Genomic DNA, 23407 nt, shown 5'->3' on the forward strand with positions numbered 1-23407 from the left:
ACCAACCATGTGGATCAAATTTACTGTCTACCAGTCTTATGGATCGACGATCACAAGTGGGAATATTTCTCCGTTCTGCAGTTAATCGATTTTACGGCTAGGCGAAAACAGCTCATAACTTGGATTATTAGTCCAATCATCCTGCCATACGTTTGACTTGCAATCACAAAGTTATATATAATGTGGATGTTAGCGATCGTTTAAGCTCGGGTTGACCTACGATAGCGGTATCAGGCTCTCGTTTGCCGAAAAGTCTCTGCCTCTGTCAAAAATAGACAATGTGGCAGCTGTCAAGATGAATTGGTACGGCGTGATGCAGCACTTACAAATCCGTGCGGTTTCCTTGCTCTGCGCCCCAACATCCTACCAGTTTCATATTATTCACTGCCGGTGATTGTGATTTCCGACCTGAAGGGTCCAATATTACGGATTGGTCGTAATTGGACTGCTGCAAAAGTCATCATTTGCAGCCATTGCTTCACTGCCAGCCTTTGCACGCAGCCAGCACATAAGATGCTTCGCCAGAAAGTGTATAAAAGGGCCTCCCCTCCAGAAGCGATTGCAACTTACGAACTATCTCCTCACCAATCCTAGGCTTGCTTTCTCTGCAGCAAAGTTGCAAAAATTTGAGGTGAGCTATCTATCAAAATATTGGTTGGAAATTGAACCATAACTGATGCAGAGCTAGATGTACATATTTCGAGCAATTCTCATTTTAATGGCGCTCGCCTACACGACGTCAGCGACAAAGGCCAGCGGCACTAAGTTGTGCCTGTTTAAGGGCCACCTTAAGCATGATCCTCAGGAAGTCATGTTCTGGGTGGAAGAGAGTGGCAACAAACATAAAATGCCGTTTTATTTGTTTAGTGGCCTTGGGTACAGTGACTTCAAGTCTATTAATGTGTCTCTCAAGGACGGGCAAAATGGTCATGCATTGCTCTATCTCTATCATAATAAGGAGACAGTTGACGAGAACGTGGCATTTGTGGAATATGCCAAGTCTGCGTATCATTTCTCAGGAAGTGAAAAATTAGATTATGAAAAATTTAAGGTAGTAGGCGGGGCTAAGGTCGTTATTGATTTTGGGTCATGTGTTAAGCCGGAATACCATTGGGACTACGACGTACCTAGCACTGAAGCTACCGTTGCAGGACATGTCAAGCGATCTAACAATTACCCTTAATTAATTCGGTCGGTTTTATGGGTGAGTAACTGGCTCAACTCTGATGGTACGGCTATTTGTTATTTTTCATTATCTCTTGTGTTGCTGTACTAAATTGGAAAAGATTTATTGCTATTGAAGGGAGAGATAGTTTATGTTGAAAATAACGGCTACATATATTATAGATTGATAGAACTTTATTTGAATACCTTATGTTTTACAGTTTCTTATATGCTAATGAGCAGTGCTGTCCATGTATATGTAGCAGCCAGAAGAATAGAATAAACATTGCGTTGATGATGAATTCGTGAGCAAACGTCAAAAAATTGTTGGGAAAGAACCCTGCGCAGTCACAATAATCTACCTCAGCACATATAATGAGTCGTAATTCAACCGAACTTGAGTTACTAAAGTGATCTACCAGCCTGCAGTGAAAGTTCTGAACAATTACTTAACTCGGAGATTAGGACAAGATGGGAAAAAGGATCCAATTAACTAAATGCCTGTAGCCGGATTGGCGGATTGGCAGATTGGCAGATTGGCGGATTAGTTCTTCGAGATTGTCAAAGTCTGTCATGCAGGGTAACAATGTGAGATAGGCTTTAGCGTTAAAGGATGATATAATTAGCACAGTTTCGCATTTTCTCAACGGAACCATACCAGTTTGTCTTGCACTTACCTAAAATTTATTCCAGCGCGCGTTCATACGCACTCGTTATAAAGTCAACCGATGCGACAATAGGGGCAGCGTCATCATTTGCGATGCCAAAGCGGCTACAACTGTAACGCGTGAGAAGCGGTTCAGCCGAGCTAGCGCCTTCACGACCATTCTTCCTCCATGCTTAACCCTTACCCCTCTGGGAGACTCTGGAGCAGGATTACCCTTACCCTAGCTTGCGCAGAACCGAAATCTGTTCTTTTATATTGGTAGAATTCATCCGATAAAGGAAACGTGCCATTGATGGTGAGCCGTCCGGGGATGAAGATGTGGATAACTCTGAAATGGATATAGAGCGGCAAGGGCAGGCAACGATAATAGTGTGCTATCCCTGTATTGAGCCGTTGGCGTTCCAATATTGACTTGGACTTATTCATAAGGTGGGGAAGTCCCAGATTTGACTATTGATTCACTTTTTCTACCAGAATCGAATCCGATTAGTAACGAATGGAGTGTTTGCCACGCTACTGCTAGGTTCCACCTAAATACCAGTATGGCGCCTATCCGAGAAGGAGGCGAAGAACATTGGGTGTCTAAATATTTAAAGATATACAGACTCGATTTAACTCTATCTATACTCGCTACGCGCAGGATCGGGTATTTCAGCTGGTTACCCCTGAAATATGTGCGCAAGTCTCCGCACTATGCATAGCTTGCTCTTCCGAGGAGAAAGCATACCAGAAATCTACTCATGATGCAGAGCCAGGTGCTATGCGCGCAACTCAGCGGAGATCGGACACCATATTGCATTTTTTGCTGTCGAGTCAGATGTCGCAGATCCCAGCTCCAATCGCTCCATCCATGCCGGAGATTTATCAGTTATGCGCAGACCATTGTTGCTGGCCGATGGCTCAGGACCAATTGTTCGTTGGTTCCCAAACCTCTCGCAAGCGGAAACAAATACTACTTCTAGTCATTTGTCTAAACTTGTTGAAAGTAATAGAGTTTTCACCAAAGTCGGTCCACTTCGGGTCTCGTTCGGACCATGCGCAGCTTCTTGAGTTTAGAGTTTAGTCACCTCAAAGCGCGAAGTTCTGGCCAGATCAAATTGTTTCTTTAGAGGTTCATCAAGAACTTTTTGTTTGACTATGCTGTATGCAACGCGTTCGCGTTTGTCTACAAGCTCCAGCTATGGAGAGCTTTCCTGGAGCTGTACATCGACTCTCAGTCTGAAGCATACGAGATGGTGGCTCGCACGGTCGAGGTGGCCAAAAAAAAAGTCTTCGACGTCTCTGTATACAGGACTTCACAATGCAACGGTGGGAACACGCCCCCTGACCTTGCTGCCGTGCCAATTCACCAGCCAACCTGCCGACAATCATCTCGCTGCCGACATGGTGTATTAAGGTACCTGAAGAAGACTGTGAACTGCAATCTTCAGTATAAGCACACAAGTTCTTTCCAACTTCAAGGATATTGCGATGCGGACTGGGCAAGTGACAAACAAACCCGGAGATCCACCAGTGGATAAGTGTTTCATAGTCTGGAGGAGCGATTTCATGGAAATCAATGAAGCAACATTCGGTGCCACATCAACAACTGAAGTCGTTATCGAGGTAATCTGACTTCGCACGCTGTTAAGGGTGATTGATAGTCAGTCAAAGCTTACGAGCATATATGGAGACAATCAAGGATGTATCTGCCTTGCGACCACGAGGCACAGCCGAGCCGAGCTCGTTTGCACTCAAGTACATGCCAACTGAAGCAATGATAGCAGACATATTGGCTAGGGCGTTGCCTGTGCAACGGGTTCTATTCCGGGAATTAGGCTCCCTTTCTCCAGCTGTCAGGGGGTTAGACAACTGTTGGCCAATGAGTTCGCAGACCGCGGGTACCATTTAGCGAGGAACTATCCAAAGCATGCAAGACAATTGCTATCTCTCCGGATGTCTGGACGAGCAAAAATAGCCTGCCAATCGTTGGCATGATTGGTCATTGGGTTACTACAGGGTTCCAATATCAAGAGTGTTGGACTTCAAGGAACTCCATGGATCGCACTGGGTTCATTGTTCGCATTTACTTCAGATTAAAGAGATATCATGCGCAAGGGGTCGGCTGGTATACAGCGAATAAAACGGGCTGATTGGGTTGAACTTTTTCAGCCCATTCGAGAGAAAGCTCTTACACCTCAGAACATTCAAAGTTGGTGGAAATGAGCTGGTTTGATTCCATTTATTCCACGTCGAGAGTTAAATAGCCTTCCACTTCCAGCTCCAGAGCCGCCATGTACTCCCAGAATCCCAACTAGTGTTATGACCTATTTGTATTGTAGAAACCCTGGGAACTTAATAATGCACGGGCAACTGTACAGTGAAAAGGAGGGAACCTGTGTTGTGGTGTTAACCAAATGTTTAATGTTTAATATGATTTAGTGAGTTGTGGCCTTACGTCATATTTGTTAGTTGCATCGCAGAGTTGTCACTGTGACAGGTTGTCGTGAATGACGAAAGAGAGCCTCATTCGGCACAAGGGCTAGGGTCACAAACACGTGAAACGGTCTTCTCATGCAAATTCATTTTGTACCATCACAGCCTCCTCTGCTATCAATTGTTCCATACTAGTACACGCCTGGAGATCAACGATTTTAGTATTACTGTATTGCTTAGATAGTGGAGTCGTGCAATATGCCTAGCAAGGTACGACTGTTGTCGTATTTCCATGATTCTTTTTATGCATATCGCCATTGTCTAGCATTTAATACTCTGATTCCATCCTAACGATTGAGTTCTAGGTCGTCTCGCCAGCAGAATGGCAAAAGCAACGCGCCGTGCTCCTCAAGGAAGAGAAAGCGGCCACTCACTTGCTCTCTGATGTCAGCGCTTCCCGTCGGGATCTTCCCATGGTTAGAATCGACGATCCAGTCGGATTCAAGTTTGTCACTTTAGATGGGGAGAAAAGCCTGCTCGATCTCTTCGCTGGTCGTAGGCAGCTGGTCCTGTACCACTTCATGCTCAAGGCTGAAGATAAGGAGGGTTGTGTTGGATGCTCCTTTCTCATGGATCATATTCCCAACCTAAGCCATCTTTGGAGCAGAGATACAAGCTTTGTTGCCGTTGCGCAAGCTCCTATCGAGAAAGTCGAAGCTTTCAGGCAGAGAATGGGATGGAAGTTCCCTTTCTACAGCTCTGGAAAGACTTTCGAAATTGCCGATAAAGCTGGGAAAGAAGTAACATGGAAACCGGGGAACGGATATTTTGGTATCTCTGTTTTTTTGAGGGAAGGAGATGAGGTGTTCCACACCTACTCTACGACGGATCGTGGGGTCGAAGTATTGTTGTCCACGTATGCTTTGCTGGATATGACACCATTGGGTCGCCAGGAAATCGGTAATGGAATTGGCATGTTCCGCCTTCATGATCAGTATTAAGTGATATCGTGTAGCTTTTGTCTGTCGACTTGTGTCTTATTGCAGAACCAGATCCTTCTTTATGGTTTCCGGTCTTTGTCTTGGTATTATTAATTTTCTACTTCCAATCTAAGGTCTGTCGACTTTCGTGCACGTAGAGGTAAAGGCTTCGCAGATGTAGTCAATCGCTCTTTCTCCGCGGTACCTTGGTGGACAGAGTTCCCGTGCCGTAAACTCCCTGGTCATTCTCTGACTGGAGACATGCAAGCCATTGCTTCATCCCAGTGCATTCTGATTAAAATCATATGCAACGAATTGTATATCGTCCGACTCGCCTGCTTTTTGTGAATTTTACCTTTTTGTGAATTTTGTAACTTATTGGTCGAGTTTTGGTGATGTTTCAGGCGCGCCGCACTTCTGGCCTCCAAAGTTAAACCCTAGTTTGTTGGCCCTAATGCATTCTGGTAAACTATTAGTTCCCAAACTCTATTTGTATGGTGCTACCCCTGAAATATTAAATGGTCTATCGAGCCAAACCTCTGCGGTCCTATGCAGCGTTTGCTTTGTACAGTGTTGGGTTTAGCACTTCTACAAGCTCCTTGGCAGATCTGGTCTGCCTATGCAATATAGGCATCTATTCCTGCATGAATTGTCGGAAAATTATGGTGGTTTAAACACCACAGCCCTTCCTCTTCGTTATTCTGAGTGCGAATTTCTCCGAAAATGGCTCTAATTCAAACTCAGCCGCGTCTACACCTCATTTGGATCCATGGAATGAGTCCATGAATACAAATGCGTCTAGTTTCCGTCCTTTGCCAAACTGTCTAACACTGAAATTAATGCTGATTCGAACACCATTATATTCCAACCACTCTTCGTAGTACTTACTTAGCATCATGCGTAGAACGAAGCTGTCGGTACTGCATTTGGCGTCATCATTTACTGTAGTACCACTCTCGTTCGTCGGGAGCTCTGGCAAGTCATCGTCGCATCGTCGCATTGTTGTATTCGATAAACTCCTTTGAAAACTGTGTGAGTCTCTAGATGTTTACTTGTTCAGCATCTCTGATTGCCTCTACTTATGAGTAGATATCACATTTGATTGCCGAAGTTGGCCAGTAGTATATCATAGAATATAATTACTAAATCAAGTCTACGCAATCAGCATAGCCTTTAACCTAAGCATCTTCTAGAGTGCGTCAGATACCTATACGACTGACAAATGTCAAAGTGAATGTTGAACTTTCAAAATATCTCTCTAGTCAGGACAATATTCATTGACAGCGGTGTGCATTACCGGAGAGCGCTGATGTATTTAATTAGAGGTGGATATGATTACGGTACCGTCAAAATTTAATATTATTTGTAAAAGTTAATCGCAAAAAATGAGAACTTAATCGTAAATTAACTGGTAATCGTCCTTGACATTACGCATACGAATAACGATTAATCGCAAATCGTATCCACCTCTAAATATTTATGCTTAAGGTCTACCACGTTATCTTACTTTGTATACCTCCTACTTATCCAGTGATTCCTAGAAAGAAGTTGATACAGCGAATTAGACACACACTAAGTTAGGGCATCACATTTGCACTTGGCCATTAGCAAGCGCATGTGATGATTTTTAACCTTATTGACACCGGCTCGATTATTCCTACTCTAGCAATCGTGCATAGGCCACACTAGTGGCTATTTGTCATGCCATTTCCAATTCTCTCAATTAGAGCAGCTTGAGTGCTTGCACTTGACTCAATGTCAATTTTCGCGAGCGGACTTTGGTAACCGGAATCCAAGATACGGTAGGTATCTACCGGGGTGCCAATACACAAACAACATGACGCACGGTAACATTGGCGCGGCATCGAAAACATAGGCACTGACATTTTGTTAGTCATAAGTTCTAGCGGTATCAAATATCAAATCAGGGAGCCTACGGCCACTCATTCTGCTCAAGGTATCCATTCTTTCCAAGGGCAAAGTCGCATACACGGTAGACCGAACGAATCTAAAAGGAAAGGAGGTCAAAACACAGCGCAACATCAAAACGAAATGACATAACACATCAAGAGCATACCAAGATTAGCACGCAGACTATGTTCACTACGCGCAATAATGCTTTCCAATTTTTCTTCAGTTTCCTATTTGACGAGGCTACCGTAAAATACTTTTCGCCTTTTACACTCCCGATTTTATCCTCGAATTCTTTGTTAAATTGCTTTGAGATAAAATTGAAGCGAATTGCCACGATTGAGAAGAGCCCAAAGCATAAAAGCTGTACTGCAAGGCCAGCGATGGCAATATCCTTGCCTCGGCTTAGTTTACTCTTCGCATCCGGATCGGTGGGTTGGGTGCCACTAACAATAACTGCGCCAACCAGTTGAAGAAATAAGGCAACTGATACAACGTTAACTAATGGAGACTCAGAGTTTCATCATATACTAAGGAACCTGCCTATGTCACAGAAGACAAATATCAGTGTGATAAATCGAGCTGGTACGTAGAACATCAGTAAAATCTATCGAAGCATTAAAGTGTTTGTAGCTCTTACGTGGAACCCAAAGGAATTTCATTGTTCTCGAGTGTGCGGGTATGACGTGGAATACAATCCTTCCCTGCCAATACGGTCAATTTTGATATAAAAAGTATTTCGAAGAATCACATACAAAAATGACATAGCACGAGGCAGCAATTAGAACAGGCGCCAAAATAATCAAGCTGAATTGAGCAATAAATACGCCACGGTTGTCTGTGTGCCTGGTAGAGATAGATCTGAAAATGTAGCCCAGAGATTCCACTGTGAACTGTTAGTATAGTCTGAACCTACAGCACACGATCATACTTGACGCTGCCACAACCATCACGAGCCATACCCAAGCACGATATCTTATCCACTGGATGAACGTTGCTGAGAAAGCCGCGCTAAATAGGGCCGCGAAGACAGCAGCTGCCGTTTGAGACGGGGTGTAGTCGTAGTAAGAATGAACCATTTCTAGCTAGCGACTTATCGATATGCTCCTAAAAACGATAGAATCCCAAGAGACTTTGTTGTGTAGAGTCAATCAACCTGAAGGAGAAAATATTGTCCTTTATATACGCTCCGTGTATAGTTAGAAGTGCATACTTTAAGCTCAATGGGGTATACAGCTCGGTCCTATGCGAAGGCGCAGTCATTTTGACGCGTACAGAACTTCAGTAGACTCGATTTCATTCTGTGGATTTCATGTAGACAGTCTCTCGATGGTTTTTAATGACGCCGCACGAACTGGTCACCGTATCAGGCAAACCCATCATTGTTCATTCGACGTAGAACCTTCCCAGCCTCACCAGCTATCGTTCTGCTCAATATTTTAGTAGTTTTTGTACACAAGGTGTGACTAAGGAATATGACAACTGTTAAAGTGAGATAAAGCCATTTATACTAAGGTATATTTAGATGAAAGATAGTTTGCCAAATGTAGCCGAGTGTCAATGTTACTTGGTACTTGTGACCTGGCCAAAGCATTGTTGTTGTGATGCAAACGCGTGGCCGACGCGTGCGATTAGCAGAGTTGCCCCAATTGGATAATTGACGTGCACACGGTACTTTGGCTCGATGTAATTATGGGACTGCTATATCTCTATGGCATAATTCTTGATAGGATTAGAAGTTTAGTGCAGCATTAGTTACTTTTTGGCCCGGTCGATAGATAACTACCCACTGTCTTCTGTAATGTTCGATTAGGCTAAGACCAACGATCTGGTCACCATATTAGGCAAGGCAGTTGTGTCGAAGACTCCTGCGGTCATCGACCTTGCCGGCATCCATAACATTGAAATAATGTTTTATTTCGTTTCTTTGTATTTCCTCTACACGAAATGGTTTTCTGCGGGAGACCCAGTAAGAGCTGCGCCAATTGTCGTAAGAGGCGGATCAAGGTATTATGTTGTTTTTCCACCTGCATTATTAGCATCGCCTATTGATACTTGTTTGGCAGTGTGATCAGGTTGAGCCAGCATGTTCGCAGTGCTTGAGGGCTAAGAAGATATGTCCAGGGTATAGAGATCAGCTTGCCCTTCTCTTCCGCGAACAGAGTGAAGAAGTTGCTCGGAAGGTCTCTTCTCAAAGAACTCATAACTCCAAGAAAGGTAATTGGACTAGTCCTGTACCTGAAAATCCTCCAAAGGCAACACATTCACCGACAATTTCCTCTGTAGAAGAGGAAGGCATTAGATTCGTTCTTGAACGTTATCTGAATTTTCCTTTGTTTGCTCCTGGCAATTGTTTGAGGTCGTCTGTGCTGAACCCAAACGACCGATCACATAATGTTATACTTGATGCTATGACCTCCGTGGGCTTGGCTGGACTTGCGCATGTTAAAAATGACGGAAATCTTATGGTTACTGCGAGGCACAAGTATCTCTCAGCGCTGCGTACGACTATGGCATCAATTCACGACTCTGTACAGGTCGAGTTAAGCCAGACTCTTCGTGTAGTGATCTTATTGAGCATATTTGAAGTAAGCGCACAATTTTATATTTTTCTCTGGTGGTACTCTATTTTCTAAATAAAATAAAGTCAGTTACATGTGACACGTCTTCGAGAGATGCTTGGGCAAGTCATTTCGATGGCGCTGCTGCAATTTTGAAAGTTAGGAGCCCACATGGACCACGCCAAAGCGACGAGGCTATAAACGCACTTCTAATATGGTTTCAAATTGTGCGTCCTGCCAAGTGTGTCGTTGCGGTATTGACGCTTCTATATTAACAGTTGTGCAGGCTATCGGTTGCATACAGAGACGCAAGAATCTTCCTCTTGATATGATCGAATATCCGGAATCGTGCCGAGTATATCTTTCAGAAGTGGAACAGCCTGCATGTTCGCTGGCTAGCATCTTCACAAGATTCATTGCGATGTGGGCATCTCGTGGACATCAGAGCTCTGCTCATTCCGATACAATTATTCAATACGCTCTCGGGTTTGAAAGCGACCTTAAAAACTGGGCGATGGAGCTGCCAGAGAGTTGGGCATTTAGGCCTGTTCCGTCCTCAGGCGAAGTCTTTAACGGATATATGGAGCATGATTACCCCAATCGCTTTATTGCCAATTCATGGAGCTGGTACCGGACCATCCGGATGCTAGTTAATGAAGTTCTCGTCGAATATTTAACAAGCCGTAGTTGCAGTGCTGCCGAATACGAACTGCGGCTAGCCGACTCGTCGATGTCTACTCTGTCGCAGTTATCTAGAGAGATCTGCTCGAGCGCTTCTTTCTTTCTCCAAGATTTTGATACTCATCGGGATACATCTAGGTTTCATATCCATGGTGCTTTCACGCTTCTCTGGCCATTGAAGGTTGTGGGAAGCAGCAGGGGATCTTCAGAGGCATTGCATTTGTGGGCTGTAGGCACTCTTCAAAATATTTGGCAATGTCTTGGTATCAGAATGGCATTAGAAATGGCCAATCAGGTGACTGAAGATCGGCGGCGAATGATTTTTCCGGTTTAAGAAGAGCAAGTGCCTAGTCTTAAGGACAGCTAATAAAAAAAGGCGGTCAGTGACCCAGACAGTCAGTGATTTAACCACTGAGTGCATACTGCACTAACGTCTAACGCTATTGGCGGTTACACCATGGAATAATTACTATGCGATACATATACCTTGATCACGTAATACAAACTAAGACTCCATTAAGCATCATTCCCGGTTGGTATCCCGCTCTCGGTGAGTCCGATGAGATCTCGCTTCCCGCACTAGTCTAGTGGGTATTGTCACAGCGAGCTTTACGTGAGGGTCGCGAAAGGACGTAGGTAACGCGTATTAATTTAGGATTGTGTTCTCTGGCATTTGCTCTGTTGAATTCTTGGTGTAAATAGATGCCAATGGAAAGAACCGGAGCATAAGTGTATAAATACAAACCGGTTTCAAAATCTATAACTTATTCATTGGTTAAAGTTGTCGTGTGCCTTTAGGAAAGAACGTTACATAAATCCATGACCATGGAACGTTAATTGTGGCAGTTCTGCACATTTCTAGCTTGCACTCATGGCTCATGGTTTAGGGTTTTCCTGTCTCAGCAGCGATTATCTGTGCTTAATTTTTTAGCAACCCCTTTCATAAGTTATTTGTATTGTTCCGACTTCCGACTTGTGTACATATAATTTTGCCGAATTTTAGGCATTGTTTGCAGCGTAGAGCAAGGCGTAAATAACAATACAGTAAAGACAACCCGTCCTGACTAACCCCCAGTAACTAATGATATATGAAAAATAAAGTGCTACTAAATGGCTCCTAAAACTATTTATGGAAAACCCATTATTAATTGATAGAAAGTTTTGTTGGGCGGCGCTAGTGTCAATTAACTAAATTAACTGCAATGTAATGCACGATTTCGCTTACTCGCCTTTTTTTAGCAGGCAATTTATGTGCTCTCGTCTAGTGGTACCGATAAACTTTCCACTTTAGCGTAGCCGTGTACCCTGTCAAAATCTGACACTTCTCTTTTAACTACCTTAACTAATTCATGTCTCCTATAATCAGTTACAACTACAAAATGTTAGTTACTGTACTATTCTTTAGGGACAATGTTTTTAGTAGGTAGGGGCACTCAAACAAGTGTGTTTTTGGGGGACTCCAAGCTAATGGACACTATTTATCAAAAGGTTAAAGCAAGAATAGAGTGCAGAGAGTTGCGGTCAATGCTTTAGGAATGAATAGCAACAAGCAGTTCCACTTAACTACCAAGGACCAGTAATAATCCAACTCTGGTTAGTATACTTCCTTTAGTGAACAAGTTTGTACCACAAAGCCGCAGCGCTGACACTAAGATCCAAATCCAGAAATATGGGAAATGTAATTGAGGCACATTTGTTGCATGGACGAATTGCTGCACCACCACCATCCATCTTTATATAGCATGAATAGCTTTTCCTTACGCCTAGGAATCTGAAGCTCTTGCTTTCAAAAATGTTGCCAAAACTATTACATTTCTATTTCTTTCTCACTCTCGCTGCGGGCTTTATCATTGGAGTCCTTGCCGCGAGCTACACTTTATCTCAGGGTTTCATTGACTACGACTCGGATATCGATAAGGCACAATTCACTAATTCGACTTCTGATGACCTACCGTCTACGGCATGGAACGAATCTCTAGTCATTGAACCCGCGACTCCTGACCTAGCATCCGTTGCATGGAACGAATCTCTCGGCTTTGGCGAGGTGCTCTACGTCAGCATGCCAGACCGCACTGACCGTCAGGACGCGATGAACTTAGCCGCGTCCATGAGCGGGCTCAAGCTGAGACTCATCAATGGTATTGATGGCGGAACCATCAGCGTTAAAGCAATCCCGGATAATAATGCAAAAAAGTGGCCCGACCTTATGTTATCTGAGTTGGGGTGCTGGCGTGCCCACGCCGACGCGTGGCGCTACGTTATTGACAGTAATATCGAAACCGCGCTTATCATTGAAGACGATGTATGTTTTCTTGTGCTTGGTAGTGGGCTTACGCTAATAAATCCTCTCATTAGATCGACTGGGACAAAAACGTACACCAAATATTCCAGGACCTGAGCTCTCAGATGCAAAACAGCACCCTCCGGCTCGTCCCGCCTACCGACCACGAGCAGACCAGCGCGCCGTACGGTCTCGACTGGGACGTCCTCATTATGGGACAATGTTACGACGCGGCCCATCCCAAGCGCCTCGACTTAGTCCACGTCTATGATGATCCGAACGTTCCTGCCAGGAAGGATATCGATCAACAGTTTCTCAATCAAATGGAGTCCCTCGGCGTCAAAGGTAATGACGTTGGCAAGAAACGACTAATCTCGCCAGCGTACGGGCCGATCTGCACAATGGGCTACGCAATCACCCGCAGAGGAGCGCAGCGCCTCCTGCTCAATCTCTCATACCTCAGTCTGCGCGGCCCGGTCGATATGGACATGATGTGGAGGCTCCAGGAGGGAAAAATACGGGGGTATTCCATTACTCCCCCACTGTTTTCTGCATGGCGTGTAGGCGGACAGAAGGATAGTGATAATAAGATAAATCCGAATCTGCCGGTCTCGGGAAAGGGGAACAGTGGTGGCTGGAGCCGCAATATAAAGACCAGTGCTAGAATCGCGATGGTAAAGGAATTGGAGATGGATAATTGGGTCGACTACACGAAGAAAGGAACTCCTCCTAAAAAGCAACCAGCAAAGGGTAATAATGAAAGTCGCAAAGGAAATGCAACAAAGGGAAGTTAGGATCTGAAATGTACATTAGTTAGAAGCAAATTTTTCTTTCAATTCTAGGAAGTTATGGGGCATGGGATCGACTACACTAAACACATGAGGGACACATAAAGGTTGCAACTTGCAAGCAAGCCAGACCTAGTAAATTGGCCGGCATCGGTGAATCTTCTCTCCAGCCGTACAGTTCCAAACTGCCGCTCTTTTGCCGCTCTTTTGCCGCACTAGCAACGAGTGCTTCAACAACGCCAAAAAACTGCACAACATGAAGAGTACCAGTACATCAAGGAGAAAAGGGGAGTTACAACAGACTACTTTGCGTGGTGAATATAAATAAAACAGGTTAGTGTCGGGGATATCCGCATCCTCTTTTCCTTTCAAAAATTGTAACTTTATATTTAACTAAATAACTAGAGTTGATTATTTTCTAATTGCTCTCTTAGACTTTATCAGTTATACTACGTAAAGAATTGCAAAAAGCAGAGAAAAGAAATCGAAATATTAAAAAATAGGGGATAATAATCCATTTTGACGTGTAATTAAACTTAAAAGATATTAAATTAAACCTGTACAATATAATTAAGCATAACGTAGGGTATGGGTATTTGGGCCGGCTTAATCCACAATTCGAAGTTTGAACACGATATACTAATCCTCTAGAAAATAACTACAAGGTCCAGATAATTCTTCAGTGTCAGTTGCTCAGTTTCCTTAATTTTGCGCTTGCGTGGGTTTTGTGACCTGTTTCTCTATACCTCCACGGCAGTTTTTAAGATCTCCTCAGGACTACCTTCTAATTGCACCTTTTTTAAACTAACCTTCGGTGCCATACCTGAACGATCTCTGCACCATGTCCCTGTTACTTGCGCATAATCGATAGTTCTGTATTTTGCGTTTCAGCAACATGGGTGAGGCGATTGATATATTGCTTGACAGGTGATATAAACCTCTCTTGGATGGTCAAGGTCGACCCGCAAGACTTTAATTAATTCTCAGAGCTCAGTGCCGTCTGGGGCGAGAGCTCTTCAGTAAGGAACAATGAGATAGCCTTGATTCTCAGGTGTTCGAGAAATTTGTTGTATGGCCGCAACTCCTCTTCTCTTTGGTTGAAGATAGAATCGGCCCCACACGCGCGTCCCTTAGGCTTGAAAGACGCGGTGGAGCGTAGAATAAGGCACACCATACAGGCGCGACGTGCCTTTAATACTGAAAATCTTCATATAGGCTTGAATTGCAAGTAAAATTCTTCCCTCTGATTCTCATCAGATGGGGACATGGTTGCGACGTTTTATGAAATGAATTATAGAGATAAATTCATGAGGAGCCGATCAACTGACTGGGACGATCCACTCTGTTGCTGAACACGCTAGTGGCTTCGCTTTTGACAGGTCAGATATGGGCAAGTTACACTACTATTTAGGCCGACAGGTGATCACAGAGAAGGCCAGTGGCCAAATCACCCGAGCTCAGCAGAATTATGAGACATTCATGAAAGGTTTCATATGACGAATGCAATCCAGTGGGCAGTCATAGATACCCGCGGAGCCAATGCCCGATTTCTCGAAGATGTGCTGAAATCCATCTCTAACGGGAGGATACAGCCCGTTAAGACCCGCCGTGGCTCCTTTACTGGCTCAATTGCGCATGTGCGAACAGACTTTTGATTCCTTAGGCGAAGGATACCCCATTCAACCTTGAGAAAAGCTCTGCCTCCATTCTCTTGGCTGCCTCTGGCCCACCGAGGATATCTCCCATCATATCCGTTCCAGGTGTGAAGTCCATCTCAAAACTCGGTTCTCCATCTCCCCTCATATTGGCCAACACTGCTTGACGAAAGTGCCACCGTAGAAGTTCATCTCTTACGGCCCCTTCACCGTTGGGATCTCGACAAATAGGGTCAAGTATACTCCATTCTATCCTGAAAGGATCTCTGTCGAAAGAGATTATCTTGTAGCCATCATCTGGGTTGATAGAGAAAGCAAAACCATCAAATTTCTCATGGATACTGGACATCATAAGCATCCCGTTCTGGCATGAGTTAATCCCCGTGTCATTATATCCCATTCGATTCGTAATCCACCGAGAAAATTCGTTCTAATACTCTTCGCTAGAACGTGGGAAGATATGGGCGACATGAAAACCACTCCATTCGTTAACATCAGCCTCAGTGTTGACAATGCCAGTTATCACGCACTTCCCGTCTCTCTCTCGGACCCGAGCTCGGAAAAGATCATCTCTGCCCGTGATAGTTCTTGAAAGTATCCGGGTAATGCACGGCTCGTCTGTGATAGACATCGCACCTATGTACATCTCAGTAGCCGCTACATACAAAAGATTACCTCCGCGAGAAAAAGGTCTTATGTCGTAATGACCAGGCTTGAGAGGATTATCTGTTCGCATCAGGTCGACTCCGGTGGTGCGCGATGTGACTCTATACGGACCAGATGCAACAATGAGAATGTCGAGCATAGAGAGAAAGATTTTCTCCGTTATTTATGGATTCAACTTCATTCCACCGATAGCCTTTTCAGGATCTGAAGAGAGGTAAAAATGGACATCTCGACCTTTAGCTCTGGTGCGGGCCATGAATTACCGATTTCTTGAATAGCCAACCTTTTATAATTTCAGAGTACGATAGTGACATAAATTTATATACTCCGTGGTGAACGAGATATACAAGTGATGAGGTTCTGTCCCAGACCCATGATAGTTTGCTCCAGAAGGCCAGAAAGTGGTTGTATGACAAGAAATGCAATATAGTTCTGCTGCTTTCGAGAAAGTACGCTACTCTGCACCGCATAAGCCTATTTTGTTAACCGCGCGGCAAATGGAAGATGACGTTGTACAGATGAACCAACGTTGGTCGTTACGAGACTTCTCTGGATTTGGGCCCCTAGAATTCAAGGGATACGCATGGCTGGAAGAAATTTCTCAAGCATTTATTGAGGTCGTTCGGAAAGCTCCGGACTCTGATGACGCGAAGTCTCTAATGACTATGAAATACGTAAGCTCTCTTTGTTCCGAGCATTAAGCAAGAACACTGACACGTATATATTACAGGTCCTCACAGAAGAGGGAAGCACCGAGGTTCCTCGGTCTGTTGGTGACATAAAACTGGCAGAATTGATGCCGCGGGAGTCACTAGGCAGTGCAGCTGAAGTTGTCATTGATTTTTTTGATTCGAATGGGTTTATGTCTATTGTCCGCTGTGCAATGATCAGCACGGCCGTGACTCGGTTCCAAACTGCTGTCAATTTTATTGTTTAGAGTATATGTTATGCTGTTCTTTTGCTTTCTACATTCCCATAATTATTCGCGTCAGTATATGACGACAATCCTGTAGTTTGGTGAGCGCGAGGATGCACTACAGGATCGTTGAGGCGTTTGGTTGAACTCCATGTTTAGAATATATTTAGTGTCCATGGCTACACTCTAAATAATGTTCGTAGGGAAGAGGTCTTGAGAGACTAACTAACAATGCTGGAATCAGTGGTAGTATCACTAGCCCTCCAGTGACGGGTTGTTAGTCTCAGTGAGGCTGAATTAATCAGGTCGCTCAATTTATTTGGATTGCTTATCCGCAGTAAATTTAGAGACTGGCCTTAAATGATCTCAAATCTCAACCTATCCTAGACCGTTAATTTCTCCAACAGATATTTCATTAAACTTCACATTCCTAGCTATTTCTATTTTCTTTTCTTCTAGACTACATATACGGTATCCCTTGCTTGCGTTCGTGTAGCCGACTAGAAGTTGTAGACTTCGGTTCCAGTTTATGATATTGACACCGGTCAACTGCGTAAACGCCTTGACAGCGTCACTAGTAGCATCGGTATCGAATTTCTCTGTATTGGACGACCACTTGGAACAAAATGCCGAAATCTAGTGTGGTCCCGTCCTGCATGCCATCTGGTCTTGCCAGATAGAAACGAGACACGCCTCAACGCACAGCTACTCGGTCTGCGTAGACAAGGCGTCGCTGGGACTTGTGCAGTGGACCATGTCGCTCGGTTCTCGCCATCTTTGACTACCTCTTGGGGCCTGTCGACATGGCATCGCGGCCGATAAGGAGCAAGTGGCTTGTTCCTGGTCGTCTTGGACTCACTCGGTTCCGGTAAAATCGGGATGGATTACATAACAGCAGGCTAGATGGAATGGATGCACAGCCCTCCATTTCCACCCATTTCATCCATTTCAACATGTAAGTGAGTGGATCGCTACCCAGTCGATAACGCGTGCAGGAGCTGGTAATGGACCAGTGGCTTGGGAACCAACCTGGTGTTGAAAATGTCATTCGGAAAAGTTGGGAAGTGGAAACGAGAGTGGCCAGTGGATTGGAGCTTCAGAGCACATAACTGCTCCACTGGAACGTGGGTACAGGGTTTCAGGGTTTCAGGTGCTCCACTGGAACGTGGGTACAGGTCCTCCGTTCTCATTCCGGCCTTCCATTCACTCGAGTTTTGTGATATTTACATGTCGCGCAACACAGGAAGTTTCCTCACTCCGTCACCAACCACACCAAGGGCAACGTTCTCTTCGACTGCTGGACTCTCACGTCAATGGCCTTCCATGCTACCAGGGGCCCCTCGCATATTATACATTGGAAGTGCCGCCAACCGTTCACAGCGACACGTACACACACCACGAAACTCTAGTCATGACCGACCGCGAAGAAGAGCCTCTCAAGATCACCAGACACAACGGCATAATAACATAATGGCCCTAACCCTGAATCTTATTTCATCTCGGTGGTTGCCGCCGTTGGTAAATTACTACTGTGATATAAACTGTTTATGTCAAAGAATTTACGGCCGAAACCCCACAAATTTGAATTGTCAGCTGGTTGCTGCTGCAATAGATCTCATCCTGAAGTTGTCCAGTCAACGTGCGATAATGGTTGCCAACACATGAAAAGGGAATTTAGGTGCAGCATTTTCATATTCTCAGTATCGAAGTGCTCGATCTCCGCCAAAGAAAAGCATTCCCAATGGTACGTCTTCTAAATGTCTACACCATATCCCTATTCGCGTCACTCGGTGGCTTATTATATGGGTTTGAAATATCGTCAATGTCGGGCGTGATTGGTACCGATCAATATATAAATTACTATGGCAATCCGTTGGGAACGAGACAGGGTGCCATCACAAGTGCGATGCCCGCAGGCTCCATCGTCGGAGCGCTGTTAGCTGGGTTTCTAGGTGACTTGTTAGTACCAGAGACGGTTCTCTTGAGGGCGCAGAAACTGACTTTGTTAGTATATCTCGCAAGCGCAGCATCCAGGCTGGTGCCGTTCTTTGGTGCATTGGCTCTGCAATTCAGTCAGCGTCTAACGGAGTCAGTATGTTGGTGGCTGGGCGCGTAGTGTCCGGTGTTTGTGTCGGGCTGACATCAGTCCTCGTACCAATCTACCAATCTGAAATTGCACCCCGCAAGATTCGAGGACGGGTCGTTTCATTCCAACAATTAGCACTCACCTCCGGCATCTTGATTCAATACTCGATCCAGTACGGCTGCTCGTTTCTCCAATCTGAGGCCTCTTTCCGCCTGCCGTGGGCGATTCAGGCGATTCCTGCAATGATCCTGTTTATTGCCTTTTGCTGGCTCCCGTTCTCGCCCAGATGGCTGGCTAGCGTGGATCGCTGGGACGAGGCCCTGAAAGTGCTCGCATTGCTTCGTACAGTAAACAAAGACATCAACAACCCTTTCGTGCTAGCCGAGTACCGAGAAATCGAGGACCAGATTCGGATGGAGCGTGAAAGTGACTCTACACCACTTAGAGAGCTAGTGGCAAAAAAAATGCGCAAAAGGGTTTTACTTTCAGTGGCTGTCCATGTATTCAATCAGTTGACTGGCTCGAATCTCTTAGACTATTATGTTCTGTACATCTTCCGATCAGCTGGCGTTTCTAACAGGAACGTCGCGGCGTTTATTCAATACGTGATCAAGGTTATCATGACCATGCCCGCATTTTTGTGGTCCGATACATGGGGCCGCCGTCCGTTCCTGATCACAGGTGCGATCATTATGGCCATCTGCTTTTTTGTGGTCAGTGGTCTGTATGGGGGGTACGGCGAACACAATCCCGACATTGCTGAGCCTTTCTCTTCGCTAGTCACTGATCATGCCGATGTGACCCGCTTGATTCAAGCTTTCTGCTATCTTGCCATTGCCGCGTTTAACCTTGCCTGGGCGCCAATACCCTGGATGTATAGTGCCGAAATCGTCCCTCTCCGGATTCGTGTCAAAGCGGTTTCACTGGCGCTGGCGTGCCGGTGGACAGTTAATTTTGCAGTCGGTTTCGCTATCCTGCCTCTATTGCGCGTCACTACGTGGGGCATATTCACTATGTTTGGGCTTCTTAATCTTGGGGCATCGAGCTTAATTTATTTTGCTGCGCCTGAGACGAAGCAGCGCACTCTAGAGGAAATGGATGAGATATTTGAGCACGGGCAGCCACATAGGACATCATTTCGGCTGGCCAGGAGACAAATAGGTGCGAAACGGTGGCACATAGGATAACGTGGGGGCAACGAGGATTCATTGGGTGTTGATGAGGATATTGCATCAACCATGTCACAGCCAGTGCAGGTAATGATTCCGGTGGCGAGACTTTTTTTGGTTGTCCCCAGTTGGGTTTACCCTTCTAGGCTTTGATTGAAGTGTAACGCAGAGTAACAATTCGTCGAATGCGACAAGTTATGGAAAGCTGGTAGGGTTGATATGACGGTATTGGAATTGAACTTGAATACCATATGTTAGTATTCCCGGTCCACTGACCATTGCCTGTAAGCTCTCGAAAAGCCTCCACCCACAAGCTGGCAAAATATGAATGATTGTGCTAACACGTTGTCTCAGACCAAGTATCTCAAGTCGCCCGTGATGGGCGTAGCCAGATGGAACCATGTTAGCCAGAGTCTGGGCAACATTGGCACTTGCACTCTTCGAAATCTTCGGCAGCGATGATCATTTTCTTGTGTGTCGCCACTTCAAGGGCCATTTTCGCTAGTGTCCTGGCTGAACCGCCGCCCACAACGTTGGTTATTAACATTTTTCCAAGCAACCGGCCGAACGTGACTGCGCAAAACTCTGAGGACTAGTTCAAGAATTTTCGAGTCTGTGCATTTTTGAAAGTTAGTAATGTGCTGCCGGTTTTCGTTGATTCCGTGCCGGCTGTCTAATTGCAAGTCAACAAGTGCAAATTAAATACAGGTCCTACCGACAAGTGACTGGCGAAAATTGGCTTCGATCAATCACCCACATGATTTCCTTTTTGAAACCCTGATCATGCTCTGGCGGTCTAGCCATCATCCACCGGGACAGCCCTGCATCAGCAAATAGTTGAGAATCTGGGAGTGGAAAGATGTGAGCAACCTCGAATTAGAGCCATAGATCCGCGTATGCCATGGCGTTAACTGTGCCGGTTATTACACACTTTCTGTCTCTCTGGCGAATTGGACTCTGAAACCACTCTGGTCTTGACCCAGATCCCAGATCTTAAGTAGACACGAGTAATGCACGGCTCTGTCCCTAGGGCTTATTTTTGCAAATTGATCAATAGACGGGAAGATTGCCATAATAATAATCATTGATATTGTGAAATCGCCATTATTTACGTATCAACTCTCGGGACTAACCCAAAAACCCATTCTTTATTGTAAATATGCCGATGTCGCAATGATACATCTTGAGGAACGCGGCTTACTTTCATTCATTCACGGCGAGGAAGCTCTATCGGTTGTCGCCAATTGAGCTTCGAGAATGAGAGACATATGCAAATCAAATACCAGCGGATGGGACGACACAACTATCACGAAGTCCCTATTACTTTCAAACTGAAACAAGATATACTGGAAAACGGAGTTCTTTCAGCACTTTCCCTGCCTGTATTCACTGAGCGCGTTGAATTCGTGCTGAATGTCCGGACAGAAACCCTAATTTGGAAGGGTCTTGGCCGTCACAAAATCAGGGTAACAGTCAAGAGGAGAGTGGGCCCGACTGTACCGCTAGCCGATTTCACCTGCTCAAAATCCTCCCACCCGACCCAGCATAATGTGAAAGTGGATTCAGGATCAAGCTCAAGCTTGTTGCGCATTTTTATTACGGTCTTATTTGGATCTGGATGTTAATGTTTGGCTTCCTATTCTGTGCTTATGGTGTTGAGTCCGCGATCTGCTTCCTCTGCGCCGACGCTCAGTACTCCCCCGCACCAAAAAACCAGTGGTGAAGTTACGACTCAAGTCTTAGCGCTTAGCATGGGTGGCAGTGCTCTTGGGATCCCTGTGCGTTTTGGCTTGGGATCTTTGCCGTTGTGTCGGAATACAGTTGCAGTTCTGTAATGAATCAGTTGTTTCATTATTATAACATCATTCTGCACCCGCTCAAACCATCCTTTCCACCTCCGATGGTGGTCTTTCATGCAGGAGAATCGATCAAGTTACTGCACGTTTCGTTGGCGTATGCATGTCTACCCTACCCAGCTGGGTAGAGGATCCCTTTACAAAAGGTATTATCGGAACGGCCAGCAGCATTTAGTTACTAGCAGAGATCAGGTGGCTCTGATACGGTAAGAAGACCAAGGCGAATATGGAGCTTCCAGAGCCCGACCATACACCACGCACGTCAAATCTGTCCTTTCAAAAAGATGGACCAGACCAAGCGACAGAAAAGCGGCTTACTGTCGATAAATTTCTCTCTCTCTCCGCGGGACAATCGAGACATAGACGCAAGTTCGCGGCAAATGCATGCGAAAGGTGTAGACGCAGGAAAATTCGATGTGACGAGCAGATGCCATGCCTTACTTGTCGACGCTTTTCCGCTGTGTCAGGCCGCCGAAGCACAAATCGTAAGTGTCTGCTTGTCGTGACTCTCAAACTGCCGGTTAACGCAACTGCTAGCGGTAATATTTGTAGCGAAGCTCAAGCAGCACTAGAAGGCCGCATTCAACGACTTGAGGCGAAACTAGCAGAGATGAAGGCGCTATCCCAGCCTGGAAGCATGGCAACCAACAACGGGACACATCTGCCGTTGCATTCAGTGACTGGGACGCCACGGTAGCCATATTTACGCCTGGATACAAGGTTCGAATTTACGCCTTGTTCGGATTTATTCGATGATGAATTGATAGACATAGACCCCGGCCCTAATTCTGCACCACCAGATATCCCCATGATTCAAATCTCCCCATGGGACGACTCCCCACCGGCCATGCTCTCGCCAGCGACGTCTCCGCCGTGCCTGGCCTCCGAGTTTTTGACTCCAGAACCGTGTCCCGTCCTCTCGCCCATGCTTGGATCTGAGCTTTCTATGCCCTCCCCGAATTCGACGATGTCGCCTCCTGTCTCTGCGGCCATAGCGCCTACATGGCATTCTCTTCGGCCGGAAGACCAAACAAATCTCAATCTCGGGGATTTGAATGTGGGGAACGTCTCTCGACAGACCTCAGTCTCTTCCTTCAACTCTGACGGACTTGGATCCGCAAAACCTGAAAGAGAGTTCCAGAGCCCCATTCTTTTGCCAACCCCATGTGAACGGCAATCTATCGGGGCCACGAAGCCGCTAGCTGTATGCGATCGATCGGCGATGATCCCAACCAAATTCGAAGCGGAAACGCTCGCAGAATATTTTTTTGCCGGTGTAGGATCACGTGATTGCCCAATAGATCGTTTGGCACTCTAACGCTGTCTTGATATTGCATATCCGAGTTGCTGCAGCGAACAACCTGCAAGCAATGAGTTTAGACAGCAAGAAATGACGTATTCCTCACCCATGGCACAGTTTCACGTGTGCATGGCAATGGCGATTGCGATGCGTATGAAGGAATATGATGGGACTGTCAATACTAACCTTCTTGATAATTGCTATCAGCTTGCCATGCAGCAGACAGCGTCGTACCGGTTCTGGGAGGAAGCTGGTGCTGTGGAGGCCGCATTACTCATTGCGCTGTTTGCCATGACAAGCTCTGCATGATG

General features: G+C 45.5%; 10 protein-coding genes across 10 annotated transcripts; 7 read left to right on the plus strand and 3 right to left on the minus strand.

The window, feature by feature from the left end:
• Positions 1-561: 561 nt before the first annotated feature.
• On the plus strand, positions 562-1467 carry V1513DRAFT_398317 (uncharacterized protein). Its single transcript, XM_066895435.1, has 2 exons — positions 562-631; positions 689-1467. The coding sequence occupies exon 2, from the start codon at positions 689-691 to the stop codon at positions 1181-1183; it is 495 nt and encodes a 164-aa protein (XP_066754391.1). The 5' UTR covers positions 562-631; the 3' UTR covers positions 1184-1467.
• Positions 1468-4111: 2644 nt separating this feature from the next.
• Positions 4112-5380, plus strand: V1513DRAFT_26723 (uncharacterized protein). The gene is made up of 2 exons (XM_066894541.1): positions 4112-4516; positions 4612-5380. The coding sequence occupies exons 1-2, from the start codon at positions 4505-4507 to the stop codon at positions 5245-5247; spliced, it is 648 nt and encodes a 215-aa protein (XP_066754392.1). The 5' UTR covers positions 4112-4504; the 3' UTR covers positions 5248-5380.
• A 603-nt stretch (positions 5381-5983) lies between these two features.
• V1513DRAFT_424598 (uncharacterized protein) lies at positions 5984-6226 on the minus strand (the record flags this gene model as incomplete). Its single annotated transcript, XM_066896084.1, has 1 exon — positions 5984-6226. One exon carries the CDS (start codon positions 6224-6226, stop codon positions 5984-5986), a length of 243 nt encoding a protein of 80 aa, XP_066754393.1.
• Positions 6227-6571: 345 nt separating this feature from the next.
• On the minus strand, positions 6572-8216 carry V1513DRAFT_478661 (RTA1 like protein-domain-containing protein; the record flags this gene model as incomplete). Its single annotated transcript, XM_066900279.1, has 7 exons — positions 6572-7105; positions 7164-7234; positions 7304-7623; positions 7681-7719; positions 7778-7841; positions 7893-8023; positions 8069-8216. 7 exons carry the CDS (start codon positions 8214-8216, stop codon positions 6985-6987), a joined length of 894 nt encoding a protein of 297 aa, XP_066754394.1. The 3' UTR covers positions 6572-6984.
• An 809-nt stretch (positions 8217-9025) lies between these two features.
• On the plus strand, positions 9026-10848 carry V1513DRAFT_442536 (uncharacterized protein). The gene is made up of 4 exons (XM_066897677.1): positions 9026-9144; positions 9204-9725; positions 9785-9925; positions 9985-10848. Exons 1-4 carry the CDS (start codon positions 9085-9087, stop codon positions 10711-10713), a joined length of 1452 nt encoding a protein of 483 aa, XP_066754395.1. The 5' UTR covers positions 9026-9084; the 3' UTR covers positions 10714-10848.
• A 1323-nt stretch (positions 10849-12171) lies between these two features.
• On the plus strand, positions 12172-13454 carry V1513DRAFT_377531 (uncharacterized protein; the record flags this gene model as incomplete). The annotated part of the gene is made up of 2 exons (XM_066894952.1): positions 12172-12681; positions 12735-13454. 2 exons carry the CDS (start codon positions 12172-12174, stop codon positions 13452-13454), a joined length of 1230 nt encoding a protein of 409 aa, XP_066754396.1.
• A 1394-nt stretch (positions 13455-14848) lies between these two features.
• Positions 14849-16281, minus strand: V1513DRAFT_463755 (uncharacterized protein). Its single transcript, XM_066899982.1, has 2 exons — positions 15541-16281; positions 14849-15444 (listed from the first exon to the last, which is right to left on the minus strand). Exons 1-2 carry the CDS (start codon positions 15906-15908, stop codon positions 15108-15110), a joined length of 705 nt encoding a protein of 234 aa, XP_066754397.1. The 5' UTR covers positions 15909-16281; the 3' UTR covers positions 14849-15107.
• V1513DRAFT_424603 (uncharacterized protein) lies at positions 16189-16706 on the plus strand (the record flags this gene model as incomplete). The annotated part of the gene is made up of 2 exons (XM_066896085.1): positions 16189-16443; positions 16500-16706. 2 exons carry the CDS (start codon positions 16189-16191, stop codon positions 16704-16706), a joined length of 462 nt encoding a protein of 153 aa, XP_066754398.1.
• Positions 16707-18426: 1720 nt separating this feature from the next.
• Positions 18427-19958, plus strand: V1513DRAFT_457974 (general substrate transporter; the record flags this gene model as incomplete). Its single annotated transcript, XM_066899660.1, has 2 exons — positions 18427-18644; positions 18695-19958. 2 exons carry the CDS (start codon positions 18427-18429, stop codon positions 19956-19958), a joined length of 1482 nt encoding a protein of 493 aa, XP_066754399.1.
• A 1941-nt stretch (positions 19959-21899) lies between these two features.
• Positions 21900-23405, plus strand: V1513DRAFT_468311 (uncharacterized protein; the record flags this gene model as incomplete). The annotated part of the gene is made up of 4 exons (XM_066900121.1): positions 21900-22281; positions 22334-22489; positions 22517-23000; positions 23304-23405. Exons 1-4 carry the CDS (start codon positions 22229-22231, stop codon positions 23403-23405), a joined length of 795 nt encoding a protein of 264 aa, XP_066754400.1. The 5' UTR covers positions 21900-22228.
• Between the last annotated feature and the right edge of the window lie 2 nt (positions 23406-23407).

Source organism: Lipomyces chichibuensis, assembly GCF_038497645.1.
Source record: "Lipomyces chichibuensis strain CBS 12929 unplaced genomic scaffold V1513scaffold_10, whole genome shotgun sequence".
In the NCBI taxonomy this organism is placed as follows: domain Eukaryota; kingdom Fungi; phylum Ascomycota; class Lipomycetes; order Lipomycetales; family Lipomycetaceae; genus Lipomyces; species Lipomyces chichibuensis.

What these genes read in the sequence shown, in the direction of transcription:
- V1513DRAFT_398317 (XM_066895435.1), top strand. Translation starts at nt 689, where the DNA reads ATGTACATATTTCGAGCAATTCTCATTTTAATGGCGCTCGCCTACACG.
- V1513DRAFT_442536 (XM_066897677.1), top strand. Translation starts at nt 9,085, where the DNA reads ATGGTTTTCTGCGGGAGACCCAGTAAGAGCTGCGCCAATTGTCGTAAG. An exon ending in GTCGTAAGAGGCGGATCAAG is followed by an intron (nt 9,145 to 9,203) that starts GTATTATGTTGT and finishes CTTGTTTGGCAG; the next exon opens with TGTGATCAGGTTGAGCCAGC. An exon ending in TTCTAATATGGTTTCAAATT is followed by an intron (nt 9,926 to 9,984) that starts GTGCGTCCTGCC and finishes ACAGTTGTGCAG; the next exon opens with GCTATCGGTTGCATACAGAG.
- V1513DRAFT_463755 (XM_066899982.1), bottom strand. Translation starts at nt 15,908, where the DNA reads ATGCTCGACATTCTCATTGTTGCATCTGGTCCGTATAGAGTCACATCG. An exon ending in TTCCCACGTTCTAGCGAAGA is followed by an intron (nt 15,445 to 15,540) that starts GTATTAGAACGA and finishes TATGATGTCCAG; the next exon opens with TATCCATGAGAAATTTGATG.